The sequence below is a fragment of the Vicugna pacos genome, chromosome 1 (assembly GCF_048564905.1).
Source record: "Vicugna pacos chromosome 1, VicPac4, whole genome shotgun sequence".
NCBI classification, from domain to species: Eukaryota; Metazoa; Chordata; class Mammalia; order Artiodactyla; family Camelidae; genus Vicugna; species Vicugna pacos.
The window spans coordinates 99826787-99850340 of record NC_132987.1 but is presented as its reverse complement, the minus strand read 5'-3'; the positions used below and the strand labels follow the sequence as shown (position 1 = coordinate 99850340).

General features: G+C 36.8%; 1 protein-coding gene across 1 annotated transcript in view; it reads left to right on the top strand.

Annotated features, from left to right (window-relative positions):
• Window positions 1-858: 858 nt before the first annotated feature.
• Window positions 859-23554, top strand: part of SAMSN1 (SAM domain, SH3 domain and nuclear localization signals 1) — a 128238-nt gene continuing 105542 nt past the window's right edge. Inside the window, exons 1-3 of the mRNA XM_006216127.4 lie at window positions 859-900; window positions 6730-6861; window positions 23173-23210. Of these exons, the coding sequence (XP_006216189.2) occupies window positions 877-900; window positions 6730-6861; window positions 23173-23210 (194 nt within the window). The 5' untranslated portion in view covers window positions 859-876. The remainder of the gene's footprint in view (window positions 901-6729; window positions 6862-23172; window positions 23211-23554) is intronic.

Genomic DNA, 23554 nt, shown 5'->3' with positions numbered 1-23554 from the left:
TAGCCTTAAAAAGAAAGAAATTCTGACGCATGCTACAACATAAGTGAGACTTGAAGACATTATGCTAAGTGAAGTAAGCCAATTACCAAAAGGCAAAAGACTGCATGATTCCACTTAAGTGAGGTACCAAGAATAGTGAAATTCACAGAAACAGAAAGCAGAATGGTGGTTGCCAGGGGCTGGTGGGGAGGAATGAGGTGTTTAACCAGTTGGGAGTTTCAGTTTTGTAAGATGAAAAAGTTCTGGAGATAGATGGTGAAGATGTTTGGAGAGCAGGGTGAATATAATTAATGCTACAAGATTGTGCACTTAAAAATGGTTAAAATGGGAAATATTCAATTACGTATGCTTTACCACCATAAAAAGTGCTTATGTCTGTTTTTTGTGCTTATCTCAGTATCTTGTCATATAAGAGACCCAACTTTTTTTAAATTAATGCAAGAGAAAAAAGGGGAGGGAGGTGGGGAAGCACATGGTACGGAGCCTTGAACTAACAGCTTTGAAGGGAAGGTGCTGCTTTTATATTGGAGGAGGACATTTTCTTCAGGGTTTGCTTCATATTTTCAATTTAGTTTTGTAGGCCTGTGGTTGTTTTTGGTGCATTTTCCTCCAGATTTTAAGAATATTCTTGCCACTTTTGAAATCTGCTTACAAAGATCATGCTAAGTCTTATTCTCTCATTTGAATAGTCAGGGTTCCTCATTAATTTAGAAAATTGTTTGTTCAATAAAGATCTATCTCATTTGATAATGGTCTCTGAATCCCTGGGATTATGGCAAGGATTTTACTTCGTAGTAATCTCCCATAAGAACCGCCCAGACAGCTGGGAAGGCAAGAGAGAGCTCGCACAGCGACAAGGGACTGGAGCTGACCAAAATGAATCTTTTCTGCTTTTCGCTGGTAAGTTTTTTCACATGCACCATTTATATCCTCATTTGTATTTTACTATATGGAGTTAGGGTATACCCTTAACTTCCTAAGTGGGGAGATTAATACATTCTAGGGTCTCATTAGAAAGTCCACATCAGAAAAAGGATGGTTTTGTTAAAGAATTTTAGCCAACGATATTCATTCGAAGGCAAGTAATTTACAAAAAAAGTACAAATTTATCCCTAACAATTACTAGTTACTTAACATTTTGAAACTGAATTTCTAAGTGTGAGATGTAAATAGTGTTTTTGAGGAAATCTTTTCTTCTTTTTATTATTGTGTATGAGTGTTTTTTTTTTTTATTTTGCAAAATGTGTTGCATTTGGGTTGCTTGCTTTGCTTTGGGACATTCCTAGGAATCACAATTTCTTCTTTATTGCTTGAATAATGAATTCCATTCAATGTTGGCTTGGTTAAACTACCATGGAGGCAACTTTCTGAGTTACACAGCACTGTAAGTGCAAGGTACAATAGATTAATCCAGTCCTACAGATGTGCTCATTCAAGGGTATAAGCGCCTCTCCAATTCTTTTTTACATTATTGCTTTTTTTTTTTTTTCCTTTAGCCTGAAGTGGATCAGGGAAAGTTAGCCAGTAGTCACAGATCTGGAAATACTTTATAACTCTAACCTGCAATTGTGACCATTTGCCAAAGCTAAAAATGCATTTCAAAAATAATTTTATTCATTTCTATCTGTGTTTACAGCAGGGTATTATGCCTATTCATTGGTTTTTCAAGATGTTGATGGGAGATCCCTGTCGTTTGAGGAAATAAAATGGTTTGCTTTGATGTTTGTTTTCTTTCCAAATTGCAAATAAGATTAACATAAGTGCTAGAGATGGTGCTGACATAGGTTGCAGTACCTAAACAGGAGGCATTTTAAGCCAAGATAAGGGATTTAATCTTAAAGCATCTTGAAAAATGAAATGCAATTGTGAGATATGGCAGGCTGAATCATCGAGTGCGGGGTGCCTGTATAGTCCCAATTTACAGAATAACTACCAGTGCTCAACTTTGCTTTGTGCCATATAAATCTGACTGGGGAAATCCCATTTCAGGTGATTTAAGTGGTATTGTGCATTCTTTCCTAGTTGCTCTAAAAGAGCTATATATGGTTTATGTGAATATACTTCCCGTGGAAATAGGCAGTGTAGCAACAGACACGATTGCGTTCCAAAATCACTCTGAATGGTCCTATAATCAGTATGCTAATGTTTCTATAACATAGCATAGCTCAGCATAGCATGGCATATGCTTTGTAATCCTGCAACTAAAGACATATAACCATATAATGAGCATGATTGTCTTTCTCTGTACTATAAGGATGGGAGCACATACTCAAAAAGGATCGCTTCAGAGCCATGCCTCATGGACTCAGTTTGACTGCAACTCTTTTGTATCTTCTAAAGTTATCCTTAAAAAGTGACTTGCCTAGAAACATACTGCATTAGATCGAACCATCATGATCTGCTGACTTATTTTGTTTAAGCATTCCAAAACTTATATGTGGCCAAATTTAGTTGCTTTAATAAGAAAACATCCACAAGGTACTTGGAAAAACATCAAAATTGTTTTAGGTATTTTTAAAAATTTCTTCTTGTGAAAGAAATAATGTTATTTAGCATAAGGGCTCTCAACCAGGGTGTTGTGACACCCTACTGTGCTGTTATGAGCTGTGAAAAAGGGGTGGGGTTACAGTTTTTGCCAGGAATTTGTGCATAATTCAAAACATATTTTATCTGTGCCTGCAGGAATGTGAACATATGGGACACAGCATTTTTAAGAAGAGATTAAAAACTACTGACTTAGTGGAAAGAGAGGTCGAAGAATTAAAAAGTGGAGGTATATAGAAATATATTGACCTCTAAACCTCTAGGAAGGAGGTGATTTTAAGTAGCAAGCATCACATTAAGACTACCACTAAGGAAAGCCAGTGAAAGAGTTAAACATTCTCTTAAGTGTAGGAGAAATTGTAAATCTTTTAGTAAATGGGGTTTTTAAGAGAAATATAAAGCCAGATTTAATGAACTACCCATTCTGAACCAAGGATCCTATAAATAATCCATTAAAGGTGATTGCTATTATTTTAGATCTATAAACTCCAAATGGGGTCTGTCTCTCAAAAGGGAGGCAGGAACATCCTTTTATGTGTGCCACTCTGACTCCAGAATTTTTCTTAGAGTTTTACACAGTGATAAGGCTTTTAGAAAGATGGCTTATTAGAAGCATGATGATTTTCCTGTTGAGCTCATCAAATAGTTATTGAGTTTAACTTGGCTTTGTAACCCAATAAAGTCACTAATCAATTATCCCTGCACTGTTTCTTCAGTGGCTTGAAATGCTGCATCTCTCTTTATTTGGTTTATGTATTTTACCCCATTGGTTTACCTCCATCCCTTCTTTATGACTGTTCTGTGTATCTACTAAGATCATTCTAATGCCAAGGAGACATGTTATTCAGAAGAATACCTTCTCCTTGTCCTTCTTCAAAATGTGGGCTTTTTAAGTCTCTGTGCTTCTGTGTGAATACAGAATCATCTTTTAAGTTATATGAAAATCTTTGATGGGGTTTTGATTAAAATGGATTTGAATTTCACACCATCTTTATGGGAAATTGACTTCATAATGGGGTTGAGTTCTCCCATTCACAAACAAATAAAGCTCTTCATTTATTCTAATCTTCTTCATGGTCTTTAATGATGTTTTATAATTTTCTCTATATTATTCTTACACATCTTCTACTAACTTTATTGCTAAGCTCTGGTTGCTGTTGTGATTTTTTCCCCTCATTTGTTCTTGCTGATTTATAGATACATTGTTGATTTTCAGATATTGATAATGCAGATGATTAGTTTTGCTGAATTTTTAAAATTCCTGTAGTCTCTGGTTTATTTTTGATTTTTAACATAGGCAACCTGCGCATTTCCTCTTCTTTAGCAATTGCACCGTTCTCTGCTTCTCTGTCTTCCATCGCATTGACAAGTAAAAATGCTATAATGGCAGACATCCTAGTCTTGCTTCCAACATTCATGTAATTACTTCTAATTGAGTCTTCCCAAGGTTTTTGATAAATAACCCTAATAAGGTTAAGGAAGTCCTGTCTTTTCCCAGTTTGCTAAGATTTTATCAAAGATGAATAATAAATTTTTCAGATACCTTAGAATATTTATTGAAAGAATAAGCTGTCTTTTTAAACATGTTAATAGTATATTTAAATGTTAAAACATCCTTATATTCTTATATTAAACACTGATTGGCCATGGTGTATTTTTATATACATTATTCAATTTAATTTTGTTAACATTACACTTAGGATTTTTAAAGCTATAAGTAAAATTGGTCTATAATTTTCTTAAAATGAAAGAAAAATCTGTCGTTTTATTTTTCTAGAATTCCTATTAATCCTATGCTGTAGTGTCTCAACATGTCCCAATAGACACTTTTATTTCAATATTTCATGTGTTTTCTATTTATTCTTTCATGCTGCACCCTGGTGAACTCTCTAGCATCTTCCAATTCTTTTGAGAGTTCTAGAGTTCATCCCAAATTTTGATTATTTCATACAAATTTATATGATTATATATTTTTTCAATTTTTTTTAAATTGTTTATTTTTTGTTGCTATTTAATGGTTCTTGTTTCTTTTCTGTCAGTTTTGGTTTCATTGTAGGTTATTTAATTTTAATTGCATATTTCTTTTTTATTTAGCTCTGTGAAGATGATAGTCTTTCTTAAATTATTTCTCCGTCCATTTTATGATTTTAATTTCATTGGGAATGAAGTGGTTTTCTTTTCAGATTGTCAATTCAGTTGACTTTCTCAGCATTTGATCCCTTCATGCGTTCTGGCTACTGTTGAATGATAACTCTTTTTCCCTTTTCTCTGTCTCTGTCTCTCCATCTGTATCTCTGTCTGTCTCTCCCTCTCCTCCCCCCATCCACCTCCACCCTTCCCTGCCTCTCTTTTTCCTCCTTCCTAGCCTCTTCATCTTTCTCCATCTAGTTGTGAGGCATGAATCTCAAGTCTCTCTGAGGCCCAAGGTTAGAACCTAGGCTTACATTGCTGGTCCAGGGATCCTATCCCAAGGTGGTATTTGGTGTGTTACTGATCCCGTCACTGAACTAGCTGGCAGCTTGTTTCTGATCCCAGTTTGCTGGCTGTGTGGTTGAATTGTGCTTCACTGGCTAGAGCTTTCTTGAAGCAAGAGCCCCAGCAGCTACTGGAAGGAGCTTTCTTCAGCCTCCTTTCATAGCTGCACGTGCTGCTGTAGCCCCTGGACTTGAGCAGGGATTTGCTTTACATGGAGGATATCTATATTAAACCACAAAGCCCACGGTCCATGGTGCTGCCTGTTTGTGGGTGGGCAACTAACAGGTCCAAAGCTTAGCCTTCACTCACCACTCTGTGCTTCTGTTAGGTTTTTGCTTTCCCTACATGTTTATGTATTTCAGACCACACATGCTTAGGGCTCACTTACATCCTTTAAATTTTCCCAATAAGTTGCCATGTGCAGGGGTTACTTGAATTATGAAACTGTAGGGTTGAAATTTCTAAAGGTAGACAATGTGAATACAATTCAATCTTCACTTTGCTTCCATCTTAATAAAATACTTTTTAAACATGTGAATATTTTTCAGTGAAACACTGTTTTTTCACCCATTGTTTCAAGCAATAAAACTTTATAATAATCCAACAGATCTTTATTTTGATGACACCATTATCAGTATCACTCATCACTCTGTCTAGAAATTTTCAATATACTAAGCATATACTGCTCTCTCTTAAGACTGTTTCTGGATGGTGCCATCACTAGACCAATTCTGTCTCGAAAAGAAAAAATATAACAAGTCAAACACAAAGAAGATTAACCATGGAGTCCTCAATGTTTTTTTTTTCCCTTCCTACAAAAAGTGTGAAGGTCTTTTTTTCAATTGTGTAAGGGAGGCAAAATTATTTGTCAGTAAGTTTTTTAAGAATTTCACATATTGTGATTCTTTCTACTGCCCATCCCCTTAATTCCTCCAATTTTGAGTCGTAATCTTCAAGATAGCCCTTTCAATAAGAATTTTTGCTCAATCAACAGTTGTCAGGTCCGTCAGCCCATAATTCTTTTAGCTGGGCTTCTCTGATCTCCAGTGGAACACACAATGGTTTTAAATGTAAACTCAGATATTTTAAAATTCATAATTCCATAAAAGGATAAAAACAAACAATATTTTATTAGTATAAATAGTAAACATTAATATTAATGCCTTTACTGTGCTTGTGAAATAGTTTTGCTGTTTCAGAGCGTACTTGTATCCATCTTATCCTGAGAGTTCCTTTGTAAGATGATTGTAAAGACAACTCTGCAGAAGAGGTAGCCAAAGTAGAACAGATTCTGTTTCTTATACAAAGATATCATTCTAATTAGTGCTAATTAGTACTCTAATTAGAGGGAAACATATAACTAAAACCTGTGACCTGACACCCAGCACAGCTTACTGGTGTCCAAATAGGCCTTTATTTCGTGCCTTGAACTTGATGTCTCCACCATGCTTCTTGAGAAATGGCCTCATTTTGTGCATGACTCCCCAGCACTTAGTCTTGTTTGAATTCCTGGCTCTGTAATGAGGGCTGAGAAGGCCTCTCTTCACTGTCTAGCTCACTGCTGAAAACTGGTATACCATCAACTCATAATCACTATGCACAGGCTAATTTAGATGGAGTAGTGTATAAAGCTGGGTTGGTAGAGTAGATGAGTTTTCAATGAAAATGATCATTTTGTTATTCCTTGACTCATAAATCTCTTCATTGCAGGAGGGCTCTATGGACAGCTTATATGAACCAGTCCCGGAACAACGAGCTCACCAAGAGAGTGCCTCTGGGGGAACTGACTCTCTCATCTCACCCTCTGGGGAGAGTGGAGGAGCACGCAGCCGCCTCTTCATGGTGAGTCAACCTCGTGTAGAGTGGATCGCCTCTTCTTTATTATATATTTAGAATCACTTGCTGAATGGTACCTGCTAACACAGAGAAAAATACTCTGTTTTCAGAAGGTTCTTCATTTACTTTTAGTTTCTGATTTTCTCTTCATTGTTGTCTCTTTCATGATTTTGGCTAATCGGTATTAACTACCATTTACAAAATTAGGTGATTATGTAACTTAAATGGATTAATCAAAAGCAACCTTATGACAAAGAAATAATTGTATTATTTTCTAGATGAGGAAAACTGCAGGAGAGAAATACAAAGTAACCTGTATAAAACAAATAAATGTTAAAGCTGGCAATAAAATATATATGTGCCTGCATCAGCAGTTTATCAGTAGTTTACTGGTAAGCCAGGTCTTTGAGATGAGGGGTGGGGAAAACCTGAGATTTGTAGCATTTGTTGATTTCCTTGGTGGAAATGCTCCTACTATGGTTACCATGGTTGATTTCAAGCAACCAGTGGTTTAATAACAAGCTTACAATATCTGAATATTTAATCATTCATTGTTTCCAGTGACAACTCATAGCACAGCACTGACTGCTTGAAAGTCTGTGCTAACCAATTTACTAAGCTGCTTTTTCAACTTATGGACACACAACATCAACTTACAAAACATGAGTATTTCTAGAATGCAAATGCAAATAGTTTTCGTGAATTATCTTTATAATTACTAGAGGCATAGAGTTCTCCGTGCTCTGCAAAATTGGCCCTGTTCCTATTTTACAGTGTGAACTGTTTTCTTAGTTGATTGTGTTGTATTTAAATTAATCCCATTGTAATAAACTTATTTTGCGTCTATTGTGGCTTAGGACAATATGAAAGATCCTATGTCTGCAGTGAATAAAAACTTCTCTAAATTTAATAGATTTAGATGTTACCATCTATCCTTAAAATCACATTTTCCCCATAAGAACATAAAAATTATATCAACTGTCCTTTCCTCAGTGCTCCCTTTTTGTAAGGCATTGTACTAGACGACGTTATATATGAAATTATCTGTGTTGGTCCTCACAATAACTTCACAGAGGTTTAGAAATGTTGAGAAAGGCTAAATAACTTTTTCATTTGAAAAGAAGATGACCCAGAATTCAAATCCAGGTCTTCTTTTGCTCTAAAGAAAAGATTAGAGTAAAATGCCTTCAAGTTTTATACTTACCTGCACAGCTATCTGTTTTATTCTTTGGAGACATTGAAAACTTTTCATTTTCTCAGTTTATGGAATGTTTCTGTTTCCCAGAAACTTAGATCAGCTAAAAGGTAATATACTGTTAGTTAGTAAACAAGTTCAATAACGTGTCAGTAACTAAAAAAAAAAAAAAGTGCGTGTAAACTCTTCCCTCAACTCTGTACCCTTTTCAGTGTCTGTAAGATGCTGATGGTGAAAGAGACACATAAGAGGAAGCAGGGGTACATTTTGCACTTTAATGTGTGAGAGAGAGAGAGACCATTACATGGAGGCTGTCAGTTGACATTGCAAAATGTTTCTAAGCATTTTTACCCTACAATTAAAAAGAAAAATTGAATAAGCTGAAAAACCTGAAGATATTTCCTTAAAGGTGTCGGTTTAATAAGTATGTGTGAAAAATAAACACGTTCCTGGCCAGCCAGTCTACTAGAATTGTAATCAAACTTCATTTATATTGCAAAAGTAGATAAAAAAGTAAAAACATGATTTAAATTACTATAACATTCCTTATACATATATATGTCTTAGTATTTAATTGTGAGATATATGCATATATACAAATATAAATGTATGTGTGCGTGTGTGTATAAATACACTGAAAATCAACTAGTTCAGTTATTGATCCACTATTCAATTGTCAAATTTTACCACTTGTATCAAATTATCATTGATATTTATTTTATTCCTAATGAAAATGATTCCACAGCTTGGAATAAAACAAAGTTAGTCTTACAATGATGAAATTTAATGATACAGAACTTTCCTGACTTTCCATCTAAGCCCCTGAAGAATGGATGCTTTTTTCCTCCTAGTATTCTCTTTCCTTTTGTTTTCCTCCCTAATTCAAGGGGGAAAGATCTGTACCGGTCTTAATAGTATCAGAAAAAGATTCTTCTTTTTGGATTAGTGTCCTAAAAATACTATAAAAATATCCCTATAGCTAATGGAGATATTCCTCAAGCTCCTAGTCCTCAGCCCAAATCTATCTGTATTTTCCTGGAGAGGAGAGGGGCTCCCAAACTCAAACTCTTCACATCCAACCTGACAGCATCTCCAGGTGTTACAGTGGAAAATATAGTGCATACTAAAAATAATGTCATTTGCCACATGACATGAAAAGAAAAAACAAAATGAGAGAAGCTCCTGACTTCCCTTAAAGATGCTCTATTTATGCATACTTGTTAGGAATTGTGCAACGTGGAAAACACTGTGTTAGTCAAGGTGAGGCGTTACGTAGATGAACGTATTCCAGGTCCCAAAGGAGGTGATCCAGTGTAGACCAACTACACAGTTTAGCATAGAGAAGGTGTTGAAGGGAAAGACATTTATGTTGGGATTTTTAAATGAGGAACATCAGAAAAGTCCAGTTTACATTTTAATAGCAGTTCCAGCAGGGATTGGTAATGGAGAGCTGGTCTAAAAAGAAATCATTTTTATAATGAGACTTTATTAAATTTTATAAAGAGAAATAATAAGTGATCCGCTTGTAGTATGTTTAGCAAAGCCAGAGAATTTTAGAGGGCTATTGGCCTCCCAAAAAAAGAGGTAAAAAGTTTTAGAGAGTGAATAATCATGCAACTAAACAAATATACTAACATGCTAGCCTAACTGAAGATCGACTACTGTTATTATATTGGTTAAATGTTGGCCGTTACTGCTTGACTCTGTACCTGTGTTAGCACCTCTTTATTCTGTCTGAAGCTACTAAAAGATCTTGAATTAGAAAAAGAATAAGAACATAAAAATGTTCGTACATCTGACAATTTGGGGCTAACTGGTTCAAACTTGAATTATCAGGTTTGCTATCTATATTGATTGAAGTAAGCAAATAATTGTCAATTTTCCACTTCATTTTGTACCTCATAAATTAAATTGATAAGACATTTGAGCCTTTTCAAAGAGCTTACATGTGGAACGAGGACACTATCCCAATTATTTGTATGTAGCACATATATTTATAGGTTGCATAAATATTCATTCAATACATACTTGTAAGCTAAATGAATGGATTCATGAAGGTTCATTCATCAAGCTAAAGAAAGTCTTAATAATGGAGCATGTATGATGCAGCGTCCTACGTGAGTTTTGGAGCTGGGTAGACAGGAATTTTCCCTCTAGCTCTGCCAATTACCAGCTATATGACCTTGGAAAGTTGCTCAAATTCTCTAGACCTCAGTGTCCTCTTCTGTAGAATGAAGAGAACAATCCTCGGTAGGGGTTCAGCCTAGTTCAGTTCCAGAGAAGAGCGTTTCCTCTTGCTATGACAGCAGGAAGGACTGAGCACTGGAGCTAAAAGGGCCAGTGCGTCACAATAGAGCTATGGTGGGAACTACCGCCCGAGGTGGCCTGTACGTGTCCTAAGGACAGCTTTTACATTAAAGCAGTTTGCTTTAAAATCAGAACAAAAATAAAGACGCCCATGCCATAGAAACTGTTTGTGGTCCACAGATTCTAAAATATTTCTATCTGACTTTTCGTGGGAAAAGTTTGCTGACCCAAGTAGCCACTAAGCACTTGAGAACTGGCTAGTCCAAATGCAGCTGGTGACAAGTGTAAAATATACCCTGTACTTTAAAGACTTTGTAGTTAAAAAGAAGATAAAGTAGCTTACTAATAATTGTATGCTGATTTGTCTAAATTAGATTATTTTAGATATGGTAGGGTAAATGGAATTTCACTCATTTCTTTTAACGTGGCTACTAGGTGTGGCTTCGACTTCACATCCCCACTTCCAAATTTCCCATGGATGCTTACGTTCTGCCAGACCTAAATCACATCTGTTATCAAGGCTTCAGGGAACTTGTGAAATGGGGTTTTTAGCCTTTGGACTCTGCTATAGGAACTCAGTCCAGGAAGAAGGTGAGATAGTGTTACTCTGCTGTATCTACTACCCTGCCCCCCTAGAGTCTTCGTTCTTGTTAAAGTTGGCATCACTATTCTCACATGAAAACAAAAACAAAAACAAAAGCAGTGCCAGCTCACCTCTAGAACGGAGAATGGCCAGCTTTCTGAAGGAGGCTCTCCCTTGTCTGTATAGCAGATCATTTGTATCATCCTTACCCAGCTCACAATTTTATGCTAACTTTTCAAGTGAGTTAGATGTAACATTTCTTCTGCCATATCTGCGTCTTATAAAGTGGTGATAAAGAAGACATTCTTTTCCTCCAGTTAAGATGGAGAAGAACGAGTCACACACACACAGACACACACACACACACAGCAAAAAGCAAGACTACTTAATCCTATTATATTAAAAAGTAAACCACAGTGCATTTGCTGTAAAAAAGATTTTGCTGTAACTTCTGGCAGTCATTCTCAAAAGCAGCTGGACTTCAAGATCACCTGAAGTCACAGATATTTGGACCCCACTCTGGACCAACTGCATCCGTGAGAACAGATCAGAGCAGCCCTGTCCAGTAGAAATATAATGCAAGCCACAGATGTAATTTCAGATTTTCTAGTAGTCACAATAAAAAATGTTAAAAAGAGAAACAGGTGGAAATTAATTTAATAATGTATTTAAGCAAGTACCCCTAAAATATTATCATTGCAACATGTAATTATTATCAAAAGTTAATGAGATATTTTATATTTTTGTTTTTAAACTAAGATTTTGAAGTCTGGTATATATTTTATATATTTCAACTCAGATGCAAAAATTTCAATGGTTACAGTGAAATCTGCTCCTAATAAAACAATGAAATTTGTGTAGTTTTTACCCGGCTTCAATGTCAAAATTAAATTAAATTAAATTAAGTTAAAATTTACTTCCTCAGTTGCACCAGCCACATTAGGCCACTAATGGCTACCATATTGGACAGCATAGGATTAGAGGCTTGAAGTTGCCGGCAATGTGGAGGCATCAAAGTAACTAGATAATATCACTTTACTTAGGGAAATATGAAGTATAAAAATACTTAATGATCAACATTTAGTTATATACTTTTAGAAAAAGGAAAGATCATAGGGAACAAGTGTATTAACTAATGAGGAAGCTGAAATTAGTCTCTTGTCTGAAATGACACATGGAGTCAAGACTGCAGTTCTGGCCTCTCAGATACTAATCCTGTCTTGGCCTCTCTGTCATGAGCATGTGTGTATGTATGTGTGTGCGGACACTCTGCATGTGTGTCTCCATAAGAATTAGAGAGAGTAGGAGAGGGGTGAGTGGCAGAGTGTGTCTGGGGAGAGGAGAAGTGAAGAGGAGGGAAGGGTAGGAAGACAAAGACCCTAACCTTATTTTATATGTGCTGAACATAACCTGATGGTAGAGGGGACACAGCAGAGAGAACTGAAGATGGGAAATGAAGTGAATAAACTTGACGTTTATTCCTGCGCCCCAGGCAGCTGAGAACTGCGTATCCTTGAGAATGTTATTGAACTTCTCTGACCCTAAGATTTCTGAGCAATAGAATATGGATAAAAATGTCTGTCTCTTGGTTTGTAGTGAGGTTCAAATGTTAGAACACACGTTAAGCACCTGGCATAATGCATGTTAATGTTCATTTTCCTTCCTTCTACAACCCATCACACCAGGGCAGAGTGATCCTTTAATTTAATATCCTTGATTAAATGACTTTAAGTCAAACTCTCACTCGAGCTTGGATGTCATTTTAAAATAACTGCTCGAAATAATTTGTAATCAACATGCCTTACCTAGAAGCATTGATTTTTCCCCTGGCTGGACAAGAAGAAGGAACAGGATTTATGGCTGACGTGCATTAGAAAATCCAAGATTGTAATCTCCACAAATTGTCTCAAATCATGAACACCCAGGTTGAGTGCAATGTTTGACATGCATCCTTAGATTTCCCTCCATGTGTAAATAGCAGTAAACAAGAAAATCTATCCCAATGGCTCTTGTTAGCCTAGTTTATATTTCAGGTGTTTTGGGGGGTTAGAGGGGTCCATTTTAATTAAGAATTCTTTAAATGTGAGTTTAATTTTTGGTTATGTACCCAGTCATCAACATTCTGCACTTATAAAAAGCACTGGAGAAATCAATTAAATTGTTTCCAGCTACCAGATGTTAATAAGAGAGTAATATAGCCGATTCAAAGGTAGTTTTAAAGACAAATGATACGATGCATGTCTAAGAGTTGGTTAGAGCTCAGCACTAATGAGGCCAAGGTCAGGGGTTTCATCCCCTCATGGCCAGTTAGTTTTGCTCTGTTCCATAGCCACTGGCAGGATCCATGACCCAGCCCGTCGTCTTGGCTGTGTGCGCAATTGATCATTCAGGAATCTGGGTTGGAGGATGAGGTGGCACCAGCACAAAGCATTATCCACTGCAGGAAGAGCGACTGAAGGGAAGAACAGCCCAGCTGACCAGTAGTTCATCTGCTCATGAAGATTCTCCTTCACTGTAATCCGTCTTCTGGACACTAGTGCAATTCTCAGCTTTCAACTTTGCAGAGTTTATGGGGCAATGGTAACAGCATTAAGAGAGAGAATTGAGTTCTTGCCCTGGCTTTGTCCCTGTGTAGCGCTAAGTCATTACACCTTATGGCTCTCAGTTTCTACCTCTGTAAGATAACAGGGTTGGGCTGGATGGTCTCTAAGCCCCCTTGTTGTTCTAAAATGGTTCCATAGATACATTTTTAAATTTGGTGAAAGAGGAAGTATTCTCTAACATAAAACACTATTATTTTCTTTTTGAAACTATTGAAGCAGACCTCTAAGATGGCCTTTAATGAACCCTACTGCATAAGTCAGGGTTCTCTAATGAACCAAGAAGATGTGGATATATACAGTGAGAGAAAATTATTTTAAGGAATAGGCTTGTGTGAGTATGGAGGCTGGCAAATCTGAAATTTGGAGGGCAGGCCACCAGGCCGGAGACCCAGGGAAGGGGTGATGTTGTAATAGGAACCAAAAGGTAGTCTAAAGGCATAGTTCCCCCTTCCTTGGGGGACTACAGTCTTTTCATCTTAAAACCTTCAACTGATTAGATGAGACCCAGCCACATTATATAAAATAATCTGCCTTACTCAAAGCCTACTGATTTAAACGTTAATCTCATTTGGTGTTTGACCAAATATCCAGTGGCCATGTCAAGTTGACACACAAAATTAGCCATCATATCTGCCTACTGCCTACTACTATTACATAAAGACTCACCTTTCTTTGTGTGTGACTTGATGCCAATAGAATTTGGCAATGGTGACAGGAAATCACTTCCATGATCAAGTTCAAAGAGGCTATAACTTCTGTCTTGCTAACAGACTCTGTCTGTTGCCTTCTTGCTTACACGTTGTGGTGAAGTAAGGTCCCACTAGAAGAGACCCATGTGTCAAGGAACCCAGAGAAGCATTCAGCCAGCAGCCAGCAGCCAGCAAAGAAGTGAGACCTTCATTTCAACCCTTGGAAAACTGCCTGCTGCCAACAATCACTGCGTGAGCTTGGAAGATGATCCTTTCCCCAGCTAAGCCTTCAGATGAGACCTCAGTCCTTTGGGCCAATAACTTGATTGCACTCCTGAACCACAGGACTCATCTAAGTCATGTCCATATTCTTGACACACAGAAACTGTGAGATAATACATATTTATTGTTTTAAGACATTACATTTTGGAGTAATTTATTGAATAGTGACAGATAACTAATACAGGAACTAAAAGTAACTTGATTAGGTTATCGATCAGGATTATTTGCAGATAACCAAATCCATGCTACCTAATTTAAGCCAGAAAGAGAAAGAAAAATGCCTTATGCTATTGCTTATATGTGGAATTAAAAAAAAGTAAAAGGACACAAATGAACTTATGTACAAAAGAGAAATAGACTCACAGACATAGAGAACAAACTTACGGTTACCAGGCGATAAAGGAGGTGGGAAGGATAACTGGGAATTTGAAAACTGCAACTTCTGGGGAGTGATGGAAATGTTAGCTATCTTGATAGTGGTAGTGATTTCACTGGTGTATACACCTATCAAAATTCACCAAATTGTACATTTGAAATATGTGTAGTTTACTGTACAGGATCCATACCACAGTAAAAGTGTTTAAAAAACAATTAGAACTTTTACATTGTTCCCTTTACTCCTTGAAATGGTATTTACATTTCACTTCCCTCACAGAATTTTATCCTGATGTAATATATTTTTATGCTCGACAGTCTTTTATTGATCACTGTCTCATATATCTCAGCAACAAAACATGTATGCAGATTTGTTTACAATTCGTTTTCTGTAACTGTAAATAATAAACAATTATTAACTGTAAAAAAAATAAAGTCCGTTCCTTGGAGAAGGAAAAATAAAATAATTTAAGCAGAAAGGAATATATCACAGGTTGAATAGAGTGCAGAGTTGTTGGGAAGCTGATGACAGATACTCTGGCTGAGGCTGGAGAACTTACTCTGAGAAGCACACTACAAAACCTGCACCCCCAGGAGAGCTGCTGCTTCTGCCACCATGAGAACATGGCCAGATCTAGAAGCCACCATCACAGAGGCAGACTCCAGGGCCACACTGTCTCTGCTGAGATTCACTACATTGAAAATGGATGCCCAATCCTTGTCTTTTCTCCCATGTTAGTTTTAAATCAGTGTCTTAAGTTGGTACCTGTGATGGATAGGACCTAAACCACACATCTTATTTTTAGTAACAAGGGAAGTCCTTTTTTCTCTCTCTTTCTTCCTTCTCTCTCTCTCTTTCCTCCTGTTCCTCCTTCCTTCTCTTCTTCCTCCTTCTTCTACACATTGATTTTAGGATTAGTAAATGACAGACATCAACAACAGCAAGAAATGTGTATATATTCAAAATATCTAGAGAATAACATAAGAAACCACACAATTAAATGATGTGTTATAAGTATCAAGCCCAACTTCTGTAATACTTCTCAAAAGGAATTTCAAAAAAATATAATACAGCCAACAGTAGCACAAAATTTGGGGGTCAAACAAACATTACAAAAATCCCAGCTTTGAAATTCACTAGCTGTGTGATTTTGGGAAAGTTCTTTAAACTCTTTAAGCCCAGTTTCTCCTCCTATAAAATGAGAAAACTGTTACTCTTATTTATCATTTGAGAATGAAAAGTGACAAGTCAACTAACATTATTAGCACAGTGGCAGGCACAAAGTAAATGGTCAATAATAAGTGTTATCACTAAGAACGTGACTGTGGTTTGTGGTTTAACGGTGCAAGTTCAGTGAAGAAGGTGCGATTTAAGCTGGGCTTGCAAAGGAAGAACTCGAGTTAAAAATGGTGAAAGGGAGGTGGGTAAGATATTACCATTGCATACTGCCCTACCATCTTTCACAAAATGGCCTTAAAAGGCACTTACACACCAACTGTCTAATAAATGGATAAATGGACCCACTAAAATGTGACAGGTCATCTTAGAATAGGTGAGTAATGCAGAAGTCAAGGGCGATGACTCCCAGGTTGGTATCCTAACCACTCAACTGTGTTCCTTACTTGCCTCCAAACTTAAAATCAGGAGTTTTGGGATCTGTCTCCACATCAGCACTGACTGTTAACAACGTAAACACTGAAGGAGGAAAATAAGATTAACAAGGGCATCCCATCAGCTAGGTTTTCATCAAACCATGAACAAGAGGAGACAGTGTCAAAACAGTGCATGTAGTCCTTTTCTTGATTTCCAGATTGTGAAATGACTCAACAAGCTGACATATAAAGCATAGATCACCTTCATTAAAAAGACTGCACTTTTCTTTCATGTTTATTTTTTACGCATTATATCTACAATCACATACAGCTATTCTTCTGCCACTGATTCTTATGTGAACACTTTCTGGTGGTTTTAATTAGTTTCCTCCTGTAAATAGAGACTTATGTTAAAATAAAACAAAATCAATAGATTAAGGTTAATTATGCCCTATTCTCTTTTTTATTTCCTAAGCTTATGATACAATTACTAATTGAATCTAATGAAAGCCATGGTTATCTCTTTAATCATGTTTTAAAGAAAAAGCTGTAAAGCAAAAGAGCCTGTTCCCATTTTAATTTTCTCTTAAAAGCTTTTGTCATCCCTACTGACTTTGGATTGAAATATTGTAGATAAGGAAACATGGATTGCTTCTACTGGAAGAGATTTTCAAGTTGTCGTTCACCAAACTTCACTGTATAGATGTAGAGACTGAGGTTCTGAGAGGGTTCTCAGATCTTGCCCAGTTTAGTAGCAGACCTGAGAAATTAAGCCATGTCCTGGAGTGTCAGGTCAGTGTTTTTCCAAAGGATGGATTTTAATATTTTTACCCATCTTATTTCCTATCACATTTCTTGCAATTTTGTTTGGCTTCCTCTTGTTCCATTGGTAGCTATGAGGATTAAATAAGATAATGATACAAGTGGCAGGAAACGTGAAATTTAAACACTATGTGCCTTTTCTTTTTCTAAAGTTTCAGGTAAATATTATTTCATAAATCATAGCACATTTGCGGATATTTAAGAAAGTTCTCTATTTTGAGAAATCTGGAAAAGAATCTTTTCGAAAATAATCTTTTGAAATGCAAATAACCATCCCCTAAGTAACCTGTTTTGCTATCCTGATACTCATAGTGCTGTGAGGGGAGTTTGTTGGTTCAGGATTGATGGAAGGCTCACTTAGCACACCTATAGACAAATGGCAAAAGTTCTACGCACTTTACCAGCCCTGTGCCTGATGGATCGATGTGGTATCTGCGCGTTCTCCAGGCACTACAAGCTATAAATCTGCTTGGAGATGATAAACCTCATGGGGATGCCATCCACCACCTGCTTTTCTTGGGGAAATCAGAATTCATTAGTGTAAGAGATTGTTACTCTTTGACAGGGGCTGGATGGGCTGGCAAGAGAGTCTACTTTTCCTATCAGAACAAGCTAATGTTACTTCTGTTCTTCTTCTTCATTGCATTCTCATGGGGGGATGAAATCTGTTTTCCCTGAGAACTGTAGCATTATTACAGTAATATACTGGGGGGCCTCCAGTGTGCTGTCATCCAAATTCAGTGATTCCAATGAAGCGCCCATTTTTAATTAAATGTGCCATCATAAATTACCAGGCATTCTTTGATGATGATGAAGACATTCATAAAATGATCAAAGCCTTTAAAACACAGTCTATACATTTGTCTTTAAATAATACTGAATTATTAGTATTAGTGTTTTGATAAAGGTGTGCTTTCTGAGTTTTTTGTTTAGTGGTGGCATATAGTATTATGCTGTCTCTACATTTTCCTAGCCACTCTCTTCTGGCCAACAGTGCTCATTCGTGGAATCTCTGATCTAGATGTCAGGTAGACTTTGTATCCGCGTATCTGTGTAGTCAAGTATAGACATAGTACTTACTGTGTACTCATTAAGGCATCAGGAATAAAATCCCAATTTTACCATTTACTGGTTATGTGACCTTAGGCAAGAATTTAATGCTCTGTGCCTCAGTTTATTCATCTGTAAGTTGGAGATAATTATAATAGTATCAACCTCACAGGATTATTTTGAAGATTAAATGAATTACTACACGTAAAGCATTTAGAATTGTGCTTGCTAAATCCATGAGGGTTCTGCCATTATTATTCTGTAAATGTGTTAAATCAAGAAATTAGAAAAGCAATAGAATTTAAAGTCTTATCATTCTTAGCAACTTGCTGTAATCAACTGGGCTCAGACTTGCTAGATTTACTAATTTCTCTTTGCTGTGTGATCTGTTCGATAACTCAGAAGACTTCATGCGATTTTCCCCCACTTTTGTAATCAGGTGTAGCGGCAAGGTGGAAGAACTCATGGGCGTGACGGGACTCCTTTACATGGGTAATGGTTTGTTTTCCAGTCACACAAACCTCCACCTTGTTTTGAGAACAGAGCTGATACCTGGATGTATGTTTTTTCATCTTTCTGGTGGCTTTCAGTGCACTGCAAAATTGGCCTACTTTATTAAATTTGAAGCATCATAATCACTCTCTTTGCCAGATGTCTATTCAAAAAAATTTTTAAGGGAACTTCTACTAATTTCCATGTCTTTTTTTTTGAACATTTGTGGTAACTTTATTGAAGCCCAGGGGGCCAAGAGATGTGCAAACACAGGCTCTATCAGTTTGGTTGTGACACTCTTGGAATCACTGTATTTTAATATTAGAAAAATCATTTCCATTATGCAAGTGAATAATCATTCTCACAAGAGAGTGAGTTGGTTAAAACAGAAGTTGGGTTAACTTATTTAAATACAAAGTTAAACATATGTATACAAATATGTATGTGTGTTTATATTTATATTCAAATCTTGCCTCGATATCAGGGTTCTATGTAACTGCTAATGTACAATAAACCTAATGAGAAATAACATCTGTAAGTATCTTCAGTGTGTTTGGAATCACGTAAGAGTTTATAAAGGCTAACTTGTTTAATCTTCAAAATTAAGAAAATCAGAGAATCTAACAGGATCCTGAGATCAGCAGTCGTTGCTGGCAGATATTTGAAAGAAGGACCACTTGTAATTCTTCTTTGCCTCTAAAACAATGTCTGGCATATAGCAGATGTTCAATAAATGTTTGTTGAATGAACTGTGAATGTATGAATGAATGAATTATACAATTCCAAAGGAATGTATTAGGATGAAAAAAAAATGACTAGCATTTAATCAAGGTAAAGCACTGTATGTATGACCCTAGACAAGTCAATTTACCATTTGAGACCTCAATTTATTCATTTGCAAATCAAAGGTCAGATCTCATCAGCTCTTCAGTCTTAAAAATTCGCCATGGGATTTACACCATCATTTACTGTCAATCAATATTCTCTGTGCAGAAACACCTTTCACATTTCCATTAGCTCGGCAACAACAACTCTTGACATATTCACTTCATTTTTCCTTTTGACTTTGTGATTTGAAAGTAAGATTTAAAAACCAATAATGCAAGAAACAGGCACATATTAGACTCAACCCCAAAGGACAGCTGACTGTAAGTACTCCATGAAAATAGAAGTATGGCAGTTAGTGTCCAAACGTTCTCTTCTTTTAAATAACCTCTTCCCTTTCTTTATTTCTCACTGCTTTAATTTTCCCTATTTTGACCTTGTTTAACAGTTATATGATAATACTTTGCTCTTAGAGCCCACTCTCATCTACTTGAAAAATAACACAGGTGGCCTATCCTTTAGTTTCTACTGGCCCATTCATAATAATCTGTCTATATTTCATTTTTTTATTTTCCTAAAAATTTCCAGGGGTAAAATTTAAATTAAGCCACTAACTCTCTAGTGAATGAAAGGTAAGGTCAATGATTAGTGCTTGATTTAGGGGATAATGAAGGCTAAGAGGAGTAAGCTTTACCTGGTATTTATGGCAAGCGTTCAATTAATGGACCAGACAGAATTATTTCATTGACTCTCTGAAGTGATATTTTCTTTTGCAGTTCTGAGTGTCTCTCACACACACACACACACACACACACACACACACACACCCATACACATGTACACAGATATAGGTCTAAGAATAAAGCTGTGTATAGTCTTTCTTCGATTTGGCCCTCCAGAAATAAAGAACTTAGGGTCCGAACTCCAAAGGATATGATGTAAGCAGAAGTCGGAATTGAAAGCAGCTGCTCTGAGTCCGGTACAAGCAGTACTAAAAATTGCTTAATCAGGTCAGTAATCGTCTACGACTAAGCAACACCCAGGGACCAGACGTGTACTCTATTTAGGTGGATGCCTCCCTGTTTGCATAATCCCTTTCCTTCTTACAATCACACTTCAGACACACATTTAACGTGCTCGACGCTCCCCACCCTTTTGTAGGGAGCAGGTTTCCTAAGGAGAACTACATTAACTCTTTCTTCCTAGGAGGGATTAAAAAGAAGTTTGACCTCAGTATCTTTTTCAATGTGTTCATTACAAAGAAACTCTTTAATAAAAGATCCCCAAGCCTAAACTGATTCATTATAAGCAAAAATTGGATGACCACGGGTCCAGTAAAACAGAACAAAGCAGATAGTCCCTAGAGAATGTTGGGACAATATATGTACTAGAAATAACCAGTTTCTATCCACAGTCATACGAAATTCCTTCAGTCTTAGTCCCGATGTCTCCAAACCTCAGCTCAGAAGCTAACTGTGTTCCTTTCACCACCATTAGCAGCCAAGCACATTTAACCAGTGTTGTGTGGTTCCAATCCCTGATTACACTAACTTAACCAAGGCTTCACCCAGGTGAAGCAGAAGACGGTGCTTGAGTAATATGCCATCTGTCCCAAGTCAAATACTTGGGACGCAGTTGCACACAAGTTTTGTGTCATCTGGAATTAATCTCTTTGGTATCATAGGCAATGAATTATTGATATAATCAGTTGGCTCAAAAAATAGTGTGATTCAAATGATAACAAACACAAAAGATACCTACTGTTTTCTGTCTTTCTTATTTCAAATTCACCTTTTGCACTGGTTAAATCTAGACCAGACACTTCTCTATATGCTCAAAAGAGGTAGAGTCCTTCTGAAGAGTGCAAGATCTATAATCCAAAGAGATTTGTCTAAACTCACACAACAATTAATGAGACTCAGGATTATGATTATTCAGAGATGTCTGGCCCAGACAGCATAGATTATGTGACCATGGAGTTTGCTCCTTCCTAGCTAAACTCCAAATACATGTGACAGGAAAATATGACTACAAAGATGGATAGCCATCCTCTTTCCTGATGACCCTCACAGAGTTGCTGTGTCTGATGACTGTGGTGAAAGGGATACAGTTAGCTTCTAGGATGAAGTTTGGAGACATCTAGACCGACTGAAAGAATTTCATAAAAAGACTAAAAACAGAGATTGATTATTTTTAGGACACATGATGATGAAGCACAGAGACTCGAAGGAGTGGTCGATCTGCCCATTACCTCCTCAGAGTTCCACTGAGATCCCAACTCAGCTCAGGGCTTGGTTCATTCCTCCTGTATCTTTTCCTCCACCCTCACCTCTCTTCTACAAGACATTCTTCTCTGGGTGATCCACAGGCATTTCAACTCAAAAAAATTGTTCCTCAAGTTTGGGGACTGATTGCTTCAGCATATGTGCTTTCAGTTCTACTCAATTTGAAATAAGTAATTCAAATTTCCTTGAAGTTAAATCTTGATAGAAACACAGTAAGGGTTTGAGAAAGGGCCCTGTCAGTTACTGTGTAGAGGGAAGGATATCCTGGATTTCACAGTGCACAGACTAATATTATCAATCACTGGAATAGTAAAACCAACTTTGAGTATAATCTATAATAAAAAAAAATCACTATGTTTAACACCTGAAACTAATATAATATTGTAAGTCAACTATACTTCAATTAAAAAAAACCAGCAAGCCAGCTTTCTTTCTCCTGATTTTTGTCCACCATTCCTTCCAGTCTTTGCATTTGCACTTTTCTCTGTATGGGGAATATTGGTCCCAATGTTCTTTACTACACACATTCCTACCACGTCAAGCAAAACTCTTCAGAATGTGGTCTGTTGCCTATCCTACAGCAGGTGTTCAAAACACACTTTGAACATCCAAAGCGTAAATGATTTTTAGATGAAAGAGTGGGGGAATGATAAGGAGAGAATCTGAAGAGAGTTCTTAAGGGCGCCTGGGAGCAGTTCAAGCTCGTTCAAGGATGGTGAAAGATGTGGTGACGTGTTCTTCTGGAAAAAGTGTAAGGGATTTTACGTAATATCAGCGTCTCTGAAGAGAAAGGCCAGATGAATCAGAGGTGTGTTTCAGCACACTCGGGGGATTGTGATAGGCTACTTTCCGTCTTTCTCACAGTAAGGTACCTGTGATGTAATTAACATACTCTGACTTGTGTCTCTCCCCTCAGTGTTGGGCGGCTCATGGGGGGTGGAAAGTGGACGTTATTAGGATTTCATTACAGGTTTTTACTGAAAAGACTTGCTTTATTAACTGTCAAGGGCTTAGAATAAGATACACATTTCTCAAAGTTACAAAGACAAAGGGAGAAAAAAGTGAAAACTAGAACCAAGATTCTACTAAATATGACTACTAAATTACTAGGAAAGGCAAAATGAACTACATTTGGATTACACTCAAAGATAAACTATACTTGAATTCTCTTTCTGATTTCTATTCATTTTCTTTTACTCTTTATTTTATTTTACAGGAAGTTTCTAATTTTGAGAATGCAAAACCAAAAAGGAAGTAAGTCAAATTTACTTTGAAAACTCGGTATTCTCTTAGTTTGGTAATGTTGAATGAGTATTCGGGTGGGTTTCCTGCCAAAGTGCTTTTTAAAAAACTGTCATGTACAAATCCAGGTATGTTTTACTCTGCTACCACTTAAGTTTATGCTGATGCATAGAAAACCCATGTTGTGACATTCCTGTAGACAGGGATGTGAAAATTACATTTTCAGAAGAAGAAACGTGTGTCTAAACTAGGCTCTGATTAAAGTGGGAGCCTACTCGAAAACATGTCTCTATCGGTGACCTACTAATCTTCTGAGAGTTCTTCTAATCCAAATAAAAATGTGTTTGCAAAGAGAT